Consider the following 11,919-nt stretch of genomic DNA (forward strand, 5'->3'; position numbering starts at 1 on the left):
CTCAGTCAAGGTTTTGCGTGTGAAGCTGTTCATTTGCATGGCATGTGTTATTTAAGTAAATTTGTTAGGAAAATGTTTAAACTTCAGCTATTTTGACAGCAAGTTAGAAATTCAGCATCCATAACATATATGTACCACAGTAAGGTAGATAAGATTGGTGTTTTTAGATTAGGAGCTGTCCATCGAATTCTTTCATAATGGTATGGATTACATGGTGATGGGAAAAAAGCAAGCAAGATATTTGATGTAAAATAATTTGTAGTTGATATTGAGGAGAAAATATATTGCTTTGACTTTCTTATCAAGATGTCTTTGTTTGCTTGGACTGTGGTTATCCGAAGAATTTCAGGGCTAAAAATTTGATTAAAAGTGATAAGTTGTTATAAGTTGGAGGTTATTTGTAAATAGATGGAGAAACTGCCAATCAGTGATTGCTACATTGTGTTTGTGCAGTTGTTAAGGTTTTCTTTAGTGGATTCACTGGGTTATACTTTCTTCATACTTGAAATTCTTTTTCTTGGGGTTGGATTGGGAGGAATTAACGATAAGGTTGCTTGGTGGGATCCTTCTTGCTAATGTGAATCATTTGGTTGGAGTGAAATGGAAGGGGATTTGAGGGGACAGAAAGTCATTGTTACTTTGAAATTGGGATTCTTGAAGACATTATTACAAAGTTCTGTATGTTCGTGTTTATTTTTTTTTTGAGTTTCTGGATACCATAGATTTTAATTATTTGTCTTTTCTGTAAGATCTCCTTAATTCTCCTACTCTAATTGGGCATTTATCCATGGACTCTAAGAAAAAATGATACTAACAGTATTCAAATAGTTTTTCGAAGTTGTAGTTGTTTTTAGCATGGTTTCAGCTCAGATGCATCACACACCCTCTGTGTGTGCAGAGGAGTAAGTAGCCTATGCTAATTCTAGTTACGCTGAATTTAGCAAGACTTCTGCTAGCTGATTGCAAAAGACGTGGTCAAAATAGCTGTGAGCTTCGGAAGAAAATATCAATGATCTTCAAAACTGTTAAATTATATTCGCTTTTATGTGTTTTTACCTAAGTGTTGTATGGGAATGAATAAAAGGAGACTCTTAAGTTGGAGAAAAATGTAGTCTTAAGTCTCAAATCTATGAATTGAAAGAAGCAAAGGTTATTAGTGAGTGGAGCTACTTTGATGGTTTTTTCCTCTCTGGATCACTGCTACTCTGCCTGAAAAGACCCTCTGAAGTTTATCAAAATTTGACTGATTGACAAATAGAGGGTTCTCATACTATATGCTGGATTCAGCTGCGGATATAACAGTTGGAGCTTACTGCCTGATTTGTGTAATTGTAGTTGCAGGACTTCAGTGTGGGAAAGAGAATCATACTTGTTTTTCAGACACTTGGTGTCGTCTTTGGTGATGTTGGAACAAGTCCGTTATATACCTTTGATGTGATGTTTACCAAGGCTCCTATAAATGGAAATGAAGATGTTCTTGGGGCATTATCACTGGTTTTATATACCTTGATCTTGATTCCACTGGTGAAGTATGTCTTTGTTGTTCTTTGGGCCAATGATGATGGTGAAGGTATGCTGGAAGTTATTAAACCATTTTTTTTTTTTTTTTTGAACTTTTTATGTGTCTGTAATATATGATTATATATTCATATACATGCATGTATTTATTTGTGTATGTAATTAGAAGTTAGTGCAAAAACGATGTGTGCCATTCATGTGGTGCTTCATTGTTGCAGGTGGTACTTTTGCATTGTACTCGTTGATTTGTCGGCATGCTAAGGTTAGTCTTCTCCCAAATCAGCTTCCTTCTGATGCTCGTATATCAAGCTTCAGACTGAAGGTGCCATCGGCTGAACTGGAGAGATCACTGAAAATCAAGGAAAGACTTGAGAACTCACAGACTCTGAAAAGGCTTCTACTGATGTTAGTGCTTGCTGGTACTTCTATGGTGATAGCTGATGGGGTTGTTACACCGGCAATGTCAGGTTTTATATGTTGTTTCTTTTTGCTAACGCTTGCAGTTATGGCTCAAGTCACAGGAAAGCTGTTCTAGATGCTTATTTTGCATTGTTATTTATATATATGTCTTTCTTGGTGCAGTAATGTCAGCTGTTGGTGGTCTAAAGGTTGGAGTAACTGCCATTAAGCAAGGTAATGTGATATCCTCAATCAATTAAGCTTTTATTCTTTGAGTTTACATTATTTTCTTGCTTTTTGATATTTAGTAATGAACAGACAGCATGTGAGCTTTTGGATTGTTCATTTTCTTTATTGGAAAAAAGTTAAAATGATAATGACCTTATTGTTCCTAGCAACTGGTAAATGTCTGCCTCCTTTTAGGGCTGAAAGGGATGACATTTTGCTTTCTTACATGCCCTATGAGGAGAGGTATTATATCAAGGAGACATGTTGACTCAGTTTAGCCTGTGTGACAATGCCAGTAAAAAGGAGAACTGAATAGGTCTTGACCTGAAACCTGAGCAAGTGAATAAATTAAGTATTTGTAAATACTTTAAACACATTGGAAACATTATAAAGTTTCTGATTTTTAGAAAAAAATACTACATTTTGTTCTGATACCAGTCTTTTGTTTTGCAACTCTGGTATTTGAGTAAAGAGAGCATTTGAATTCTTGAAATAGAAGTTTTTAGATTTTATAAAATTGTTAGAAACTTTTTCCTGGTTTTGAAACAATAACTTTATGTATATATGAAAGATAAGTAAAAAAAATTAACTGCAAATGAAGAAATTCATTCAAACCAGTACAATAATTTATTCATTGGACAAGGAAAATGGTTAAAGTCAAGTAGAGTTTTTGAAAAACCACCCATTTTACGAGGGTAAAAGTCAAGGGACAACCTTTCAGTCTGTAGAAAACTTTGGATTGACTGTCATATGTTTTGATAGTTCTCGAAACCTGAACTATTGTATCAAGTTACATTATGATATACACATGCCAGTAATTTTTATCTTCAAACACCTCAAGACAAAGGAGTCTCAACCTTCATCTACATTCTGTTATACAATCATCTATATCTTTCGTCAAGAAATAACTGCATTTCAGTCAAACTGAATTTCTTGTCACAACTATATACAATTTCTTAATACCAGCAATCCAACACCGTAATTAAATTAGAGTACAATTTTCGCTGCTGTGATTGTCATGACAAACATCTATTACAATTGTACATATTGCTCCTCATTCATGGTGAATAAAAATTACAAATTGTTCGTTCATCACAAGATGAACAATGACAAAATCCAATTTCCATGTGATCTTCATGGTCTCTAATAGGAAGAGTTCTGAACCAAATAAAATCAACATGTTTAACTGTTTACTTATGCTGCACAGACTTATGTTGCAGTCTTATGTTGCACAGTAACCAAATTAATGCATGCCTGAATTCAATAAATAAATATACAGAAATATGCCTAAATTTAACAAAAGATAACAACAATGCATCTTTTAAAGAATCGTGTCATACTCAAGGTAATGCATTCCATGCAAGAAAATTTTAACATTTTTAATAGTACTTTATGTAATAAGAATTTTTAAAAACCATAATTAGTTGTTTATATAAAAGATTCACATATTTTAATGATTTAAATATATCAGTCTCCTATATATATATATTAAAAAATTTGTTACTCTTAAAAACCCCACTTTATATAGCATTATCAAGCCATGAAAACAGTTTTGCACATACAGTTAAATTGGTCTGGCTGGTTGATTGAGAGATGATAAGGGATAATCTTTTCAGATGGTTGTTCATTTTGGATGAAAAGTTTGCAATAGTTGGGAAAAGCATGTTAATTCAAACGTGTTGTACAAAGAAGATAAGGTTGCTATAAACAATGTAGATAAATGTAGCAATGAGTACACTATCACATTTATAATGGGGAACATTAATCCACGTGGAGTAGAATGGTGCAAAGAACGTATTCAGTTGATACCATTTAGTTGGATTAACACTTAGTTTAATAAGTTTAAAACCTAGCAAAATTGATAAAAAATAAAGTTGCTGAGGATTCTACCAAATGAATTTATCACACTACTGGCACTATGTTGATACAAATTGATAATTGTATTCTAAAAAATGTTGCTAAAGAAAGGGTTTTTCCTCTTATATCTTGTTGGTCTCATTTAGGGACAGATACAAAAATTTACAATGGGCTATGCTAAGATGGATTTAGTTGGGCACATATCATATCAGTATTATTTTTTGGTTTGAAAAACCTGGAGCAACCTTTACCTAGTGCCCCTAGTACCATGACTTAATTTGAATTGTATGCTGTGAACTAGGATTAATTTTATTGCTGAAGTACATGCAGTCAAAGATCATAGCTTGGCCTTGATCCTGCTGGTTGGACTTGGTGCCATGACCTAATTTGGATTTTTGGGAACTATGATCAATTTTCCAGCTGAGTTACATGTTGTCAAAGAGTGATATTGTTGTGTTGTTTCAAAATCAGAAGAATTATAATTTGGTTTAGTAATTCGTTCTCCATATCAATTATGTAACTGTGAGTGTGCTGTTGAAGTAACTTGCTGAGGTAACAAGTAGTATTTTTATTTAATGAGGAGGGATTCATTACTCTAGGTGTAGGATTTGCAACTCTTTGCATGAATTTATTACTCTTTATGTTACACTTTCAAGTTGGATTTATCGATTAAACTATACAAATAATGCATATGATATTTAAAATTGTTCAAACATCACTAATTATACCATTAATAAACCTAATTTATATTAATACTGTTGCATTAAAATAAAAGCACATTTGAAGATTTTTGATGAATGGCTATAGATTTCCGATTGATATTAAAAGAGAAATATTGTGCATGGTCAAGATAGGAAATCCAATATTTTGGTAGGATATGACTACTATAAAAATTTATTAAGTAGTATAAAAGTAAGAAATAAGACATTTGCTTTAAATGAATTGAATTCTTTATTGAATTTTTATTTTTATTTTATCCCTCTAATTCCAAATGGGATGCTCGCTATTTTATGGTTTGTAAATTTAATTGAGCAAACTAGTTATTTTATTAGTTAATTTTTTATGCCTTTTTTTTTTTTTGGGTGCAGATGAAGTGCTGATGATTTCAGTTGCCTTTCTCGTAATTTTGTTCAGTGTACAAAAGTATGGTACAAGCAAAGTAGGAATGGCTGTAGGTCCTGCTTTATTTATATGGTTTTGCTCTCTTGGTGGCGTTGGGATTTATAACCTTGTAAAATATGACAGCAGTGTCTTGAGAGCATTTAATCCCATTCACATCTATTTATTTTTCAAGAGAAACTCAACTAAGGCTTGGTCTGCACTTGGAGGTTGTATTCTTTGTGCAACAGGTGAGCATGCCAATCTAGGAATGATTTGGAAGCATTGTTTTTTATTTGAAATTTGAGCAGATCTGAATGTTAAGTGAAATTTGAATATATAAATCTGAATGTTGTGCTTATAGTTGTTGCGTTTATTTTTTTATTTTATTTATGTATGAACATTAGTTTTAGTCTATTTGTTTTAATAGCAAAACAATGAGAACCAATCTTTCCAAATTAAGAAATGTGACCAGGAGTGGTGGCAAAAGACTGAAGGCCCTAGGTTTGGGATTATAAATTAATGACAAAATGGTAGGGGGAACCCAGGCTGGATGAAACCAGGAAGCTTTTGGAATGTCAAGTAGGAAAAAGGTAGTTAGGGAGAAGAGTCTAGGTGCTAGATAAGTTAAAAGGGGAAGGCATGATGAATGACAGAATGAGGAACTTTTCAAGAGAAGAAGTCAAATGGTAACCAGGCTTGGGGACCTGGTAATTCTAGAAGAAATCAATTGGTGGCAGAAACCTAAGGCAAAGTGGGTGAGGGCAGGGGATCAATACAATAATGTTTCCTAGAATTGTGTGTGGAATTAAAATTAGAAACCTGATCAGCAAATTAGAAACAAAGGATGGGTTTGTGACTGGAAATGGCATGATTCTTATTAAAACAAAAAAAATGAGGATGGAATGAGAATGAAGGAAGAGATTATCAATAACATATGAAGTTGTACTCAAATCATGTGTTAGAAAACCAATACTATACATGCTCAATTGGAACCCCATCTCCAAAGAATTAGGCAAGCTGGTTGGAGAGATTGTTTATTGAGCAGGAGAATAAAAGGGGCTTTTATGAATGTTGCAACTGAATGTTTCACGGAGAATGCCCAAGCCTGGATGGCTTTCCTTCAATGTTGGGACATCGTTATGGAGGATTTAATGAAGATTTTTGGGGAATTTTTTCATAGGTGAGTATTTAATGAGATAACTAATGCCCAATGCTGCATTCATAGGCCTTATTTCTAAATATATAAGAATCCTTGAAGATACATATTTGATACATACAAGCTTATGCAAGTCCTTGCCAAAGGTTTCTCTCCTATGTTGAAAGAGGTATTTAAAGGAACTATATCTGCAGGACAAGCAGCTTTTGTTTATGTACTTTTGGTGGCTAATGAATTGTGGAGAAGTGTGAGGCAGTGGTGATTAAAATCCACTTTGAGAAGGCATAATATAATTTGGATTGGAATTTCTTGGATTATCTCCTAAAGGTTATGAGTTTTGTACTAGATGGAGGGGATGATCAAGGGTATCCTCCAGTTGATGAACTTTTTGATTTTTATTAATGAGCTTCCCAGGGGACATTTTGGTGCTACAAAGGATTAAGGCAAGAACCCTCTTTCTCACTTTTATTTAACTTTGGTGCTTGATAGATTAAGTAGACTGATAGATGAAGCTATTTCACTAGATTAAATGAGGGTATGTTGAGAAGGATAAAATTGAGGTCTCTCATCTTCAAGGTATCAATGACATGATATTCTTCTTTTTGTATGCCAGTGTGATTAATATTTGCATTTTTATTGAAGCATAGTGTTGGAATCTTCCATTGATGGTTGCATTTCTGAATCCTATATTACCATTCTCTTTTATGATTGCTGCTTTGGATTTTGTTTCAGGTTCTGAGGCAATGTTTGCAGATCTTTGCTACTTTTCAGTGCGATCAGTTCAGGTGAAGATACTGCAGAATAGCATTATCTGGATTAGATATTTTTACATTACCTTTGATATATCAGCATCTTTTGGTGTTTCATTTCTGATTAGGTGTTGTTATTGATACGATTCTGATGTATTTGATAGTGGTTTTCTGCAGCTTACATTTATGTTTCTCGTTTTACCATGCCTTCTGTTGGGTTATTTGGGTCAAGCAGCTTACCTTATGGACAACCATTCTGGAGCTGAGCAAGTTTTTTTCAATTGCATTCCAAGTAAGCTTTGCATCTTATCTCTATCAATGTGCAAGGTCTTTGCAATACTTTGAAAATGGATTAGTTTTGTTTTATAATTGTATGATTTGTTTTTTTTTACTAAATTTTTTGTTTTTGTAAAATCTTAAATACTATTTCTGTTGTAGAGATGTATTAATCCTTCTTTTTTCCTTTCGGCATTTTGTATTTGCTGGAGATTTTTAAGTGTTAAGCTATTATACTTTGTCTGCAGCTGGCGCTTTCTGGCCTATCCTCCTCATTGCTAACATAGCAGCACTGATTTCAAGTCGGGCTATGACCACCGCAACATTTTCGTGTATAAAACAATCAACTGTGCTTGGTTGTTTCCCTCGTCTTAAAATCATCCATACCTCTCGAAAATTCATGGGCCAGATTTATATCCCAGTTATTAATTGGTTTTTGTTGGTCGTGTGTGTGTTGTTTGTCTGCTCTATCGCAAGCATTACTGAGATGGGAAATGCATATGGTAATACTCTTTTGAATCTTTATGTATCATTTTTGGTTCACTTTTAATCTCATGATTTAAAGTATTTCGGTGAAATTTACTGGTAAAATCTAGCTTCTAGGTCTTTTTTTAATTTTATTTTGTTATTTTATTTTTAACTTTGTTGGATATGAAGCAGAATAACTTAAAATGCTATAGTAAATTTTGAAGAAAGCAAACAACCATCTGCAAATATTGGAACAGCCTTGAGGCCTACAAAAATTATCTATACATTTGTAATTAATTCTGAAAACTAGCGTCTTAAAAATGAGCATTGCCCTTGAAACCACTGAAACCTGCCAAAACTCCTTGATTTGAATGGATTATGAAGCATAACATATATTTTTTGAGACTGAGACCTACAAAGAAGCTACTTATAATTACAATTGTTATGACTAGTGTGAATCATCTCAGTCAAGGTTTTGCGTGTGAAGCTGTTCATTTTGCATGGCATGTGTTATTTTAAGTAAATTTGTTCGGAAATATGTTTAACTTCAGCTATTTTGACAGCAAGTTAGGAAATTCATCTTCCATAACATATATTATACCACAGTAAGGTAGTTAAGATTGGTGTTTTTAAGATTAGGAGCTGTCCATCGAATTCTTTCATAATGCTTTATGGATTACATGGTGATGGAGAAAAAGCATTAGCAAGATATTTGATGTAAAATAATTTGTAGTTGATATTGAGGAGAAAATATATTGCTTTTGACTTTCTTATCAAGATGTCTTTGTTTGCTTGGACTGTGGTTATCCGAAGAATTCTCAGGGCTAAAAATTTGATTAAAAGTGATAAAGTTGTTATAAGTTGGAGGTTTATTTGTAAATAGATGGAGAAACTGCCAATCAGTGATTGCTACATTGTGTTTGTGCAGTTGTTAAGGTTTTCTTTAGTGGATTCACTGGGTTATATCTTCTTTCATACTTGAAATTCTTTTTCTTGGGGTTGGATTGGGAGGAATTAATGATAAGGTTGCTTGGTGGGATCCTTCTTGCTAATGTGAATCATTTGGTTGGAGTGAAATGGAAGGGGATTTGAGGGGACAGAAAAGTCATTGTTACTTTGAAATTGGGATTCTTGAAGACATTATTACAAAGTTCTGTATGTTCGTGTTTATTTTTTTTATTGAGTTTCTGGATACCATAGATTTTAATTATTTGTCTTTTCTGTAAGAATCTCCTTAATTCTCCTACTCTAATTGGGCATTTATTTCTTGTATTTATCCATGTACTTCTAAGAAAAAAATGATACTATACAGTATTCAAATAGTTTTTCAAAGTTGTAGTTGCTTTTTAGCATGGTTTCAGCTCAGATGCAATTCACACACCCTCTGTGTGTGCAGAGGAGCAAGTAGCCTATGCTAATTCTAGTTACGCTGAATTTAGCAAGACTTCTGCTAGCTGATTGCAAAAGACGTGGTCAAAATAGCTGTGAGCTTCAGAAGAAAATATCAATGATCTTCAAAACTGTTAAATTATATTTGCTTTTATGTGTTTTTACCTAAGTGTTGTATGGGAATGAATAAAAGGAGACTCTTAAGTTGGAGAAAAAAGTAGTCTTAAGTTCTCAAATCTATGAATTGAAAGAAGCAAAGGTTATTAGTGAGTGGAGCTACTTCTGATGGTTTTTTCTCTCTAGATCACTGCTACTCTGCCTGAAAAGACCCTCTGAAGTTTATCAAAATTTAACTGATTGACAAATAGAGGGTTCTCATACTATGCTGGATTCAGCTAGACTCCTAGCTAATTGCTAACTGACTTCATCTAAACTAATTCAGTGGTACACCTTTTACAGTTGCTTCTATAGTATTTTGGAAGAAAGGAGAGAGTCTAAATTGGGGAGTAGATGTTACAGAAGTCAGCTAGGGCAAGAGAAGGAAATGGATAATTGCTAGGGTAGAGGAGCCTTTGCTGCCTTCTATGCTGAATTAAAATAACATTCTTCCTAGTCTTTCATGGGTCAATCTTAAATGTCGCTGACTTTATTCTTTTCTTTTTTTCAAGAATATATCTTTCTAATGTTGTTTTTATTTTTTTTATTTTTTACAGGCATTGCTGAGCTGGGAGTGATGATGATGACAACAGTTTTAGTGACTATCGTTATGCTTCTTATATGGCAGATAAACATTATAATTGTGCTCAGCTTCGTGGTTTTTTTCCTGGGAATGGAGCTGACCTTTTTCTCGTCGGTTTTGGGGAGTGTGGGGGATGGAAGTTGGATAATATTGGTTTTCGCCATAATAATGTTTTTTATAATGTACATCTGGAACTATGGAAGTAAGCTGAAGTATGAAACTGAAGTCAAGCAAAAACTGTCAATGGATTTGATGCGGGAACTGGGCAGCAATCTTGGGACAATTAGAGCTCCTGGAATTGGCTTGCTTTATAATGAGTTGGTGAAGGGAATACCTGCAATTTTTGGCCATTTTTTGACTACTCTTCCAGCAATTCACTCCATGATTATATTTGTTTGTATAAAGTATGTTCCAGTTCCTGTTGTGCCACAAAGTGAAAGGTTCCTTTTCCGAAGAGTGTGTCCAAAAAGCTACCACATATTCCGATGTATAGCCCGGTAAATGCTCTATTCCTGCAAGCCAGTAGCTGTTATTATTATGATGAGGTTTTTTATGTAAGCTCAGAGTCACAGATAATAGTGGTGACCTTGCCTCACCTCGAATGCCAAATGTTTTAATGATTTTTGGAATTTACCATTTTCATTTTATCTCTGGTTTTCTCTTTTGGTCCGATGATATTGCCTTAAAAATTTAATTCAGCTACTGTGAATAGGTATGGCTACAAGGATGTTCGCAAAGAAAATCACCAGGCATTTGAGCAGCTGTTAATTGAGAGCCTTGAGAAGTTCATTCGTCGGGAAGCCCAGGAACGGTCATTGGAAAGTGATGGGGATGATGATAATGATTCTGAGGATGATTTAACTAGTACAAGACTTCTCATAGCTCCTAATGGAAGTGTCTACTCGCTTAATGTTCCTCTCCTGGCTGAGTTCAAGGACAAAAGTGAGCCCATTTCAGAAGCAAGCACCTCTGAAGAGGTGAAGCCTGAAATGCCTGTAGATTCTACAAATTCTGATCCAGAGCAGAGCCTGGAGAGGGAGCTGTCTTTTATTCGCAGGGCTAAAGAATCTGGGGTCGTTTATCTTCTTGGCCATGGAGATATTAGAGCAAGGAAGGATTCCTGGTTTATCAAGAAGCTTGTCATAAATTATTTCTATGCTTTCTTGAGAAAGAACTGCAGGAGGGGGATTGCGAATTTGAGTGTTCCCCACTCACATCTCATGCAGGTTGGGATGACTTACATGGTTTGATGCTTGATTCTGCTTCCAGGAAGGGCAGATCTCAACATGAAAAGTTTGACACTCTTCGTCTTATGGCATGTTCAGCTGTCAATGTAAGTTGCATCCGTTAATTTACACAAGCTTACACAATTTTCTTGATTATTGATGGCCCTTTGGATCTGCCAATCATTGAATTTTTTCCACCTTGTTGATCAGGAATTTTTCTAGTGTTTCAGCTTGGGTTGTCTTTGATGTATTCAATTTTTACTATTCCAACAGATGCATATGGAAATTGCCTCTTGTAACCAGCATGTTTTAAGTGATGTGAATGTGATTTTTCATAAATCTAGTTGCCGCCGCAAAAGGCCTGTTCAAAATTTATATATTTTGGCCTAGTCATTCCATCACAGACTTAATAAAAAGGGCATGAAGAATAGGTAACAGGTCAGCTGCCTGGACTGATTCACTGTATTGATACCTGAGTTAAAATCTGGCTTTAAAAAAGCCCATCATAGAATTTTGTATTTAGGCATTTTCATTGTATTTTGTTTTCTTTTATTATTATTATTATTTTGTTTTTCATATTTAACAATTCGTATTCGTATTGATAATAGTGTTGCAATTAAATATAATTGGATGATAGATAAATGATATGTTTACTTGTTCTGTAGTTCATTCAAATGATAGGTTATGTTATAATAGGTAGTGTCCTTTTTAAGTTTATTTTTCTTTTGTCCATTTTCTATCATGATTTTTGTCCCTGACAATACCCTTTGTTTCCAAGGGCATTTTGGCGCCCTAGAAAATTGTTAGTTGAAT

At 34.2% G+C, this 11,919-nt stretch overlaps 1 protein-coding gene across 3 annotated transcripts; it reads left to right on the forward strand.

Moving 5' to 3' along the window:
* Positions 1-1,339: 1,339 nt before the first annotated feature.
* On the forward strand, positions 1,340-11,679 carry LOC116106709 (potassium transporter 7-like). 3 transcript variants are annotated; one of them, XR_004124344.1, is made up of 10 exons: positions 1,340-1,570; positions 1,737-1,985; positions 2,101-2,151; positions 5,091-5,351; positions 6,992-7,044; positions 7,186-7,300; positions 7,533-7,787; positions 9,855-10,377; positions 10,593-11,213; positions 11,317-11,679. XR_004124344.1 is itself a non-coding variant. In XM_031393046.1 (9 exons), exons 1-9 carry the CDS (start codon positions 1,438-1,440, stop codon positions 11,128-11,130), a joined length of 2,178 nt encoding a protein of 725 aa, XP_031248906.1. In that variant the 5' UTR covers positions 1,340-1,437; the 3' UTR covers positions 11,131-11,677. The 3 variants fall into 3 exon arrangements, 1 of the variants encoding a protein (XP_031248906.1); XR_004124345.1 differs by having other exon boundaries at positions 11,380-11,678; XM_031393046.1 differs by having other exon boundaries at positions 10,593-11,677.
* Positions 11,680-11,919: the final 240 nt, after the last annotated feature.

The sequence above is a fragment of the Pistacia vera genome, unplaced genomic scaffold, assembly GCF_008641045.1.
Source record: "Pistacia vera cultivar Batoury unplaced genomic scaffold, PisVer_v2 Contig520, whole genome shotgun sequence".
Taxonomy (NCBI): domain Eukaryota; kingdom Viridiplantae; phylum Streptophyta; class Magnoliopsida; order Sapindales; family Anacardiaceae; genus Pistacia; species Pistacia vera.

Bases quoted from the DNA above. Each gene is read 5' to 3' on its own strand.
- LOC116106709 (XM_031393046.1), top strand. From the start codon at position 1,438: ATGTTTACCAAGGCTCCTATAAATGGAAATGAAGATGTTCTTGGGGCA. The intron at 1,571-1,736 runs GTATGCTGGAAG...TCATTGTTGCAG, and splicing joins GGCCAATGATGATGGTGAAG to GTGGTACTTTTGCATTGTAC. The intron at 7,045-7,185 runs GTGAAGATACTG...GGTTTTCTGCAG, and splicing joins TTTCAGTGCGATCAGTTCAG to CTTACATTTATGTTTCTCGT.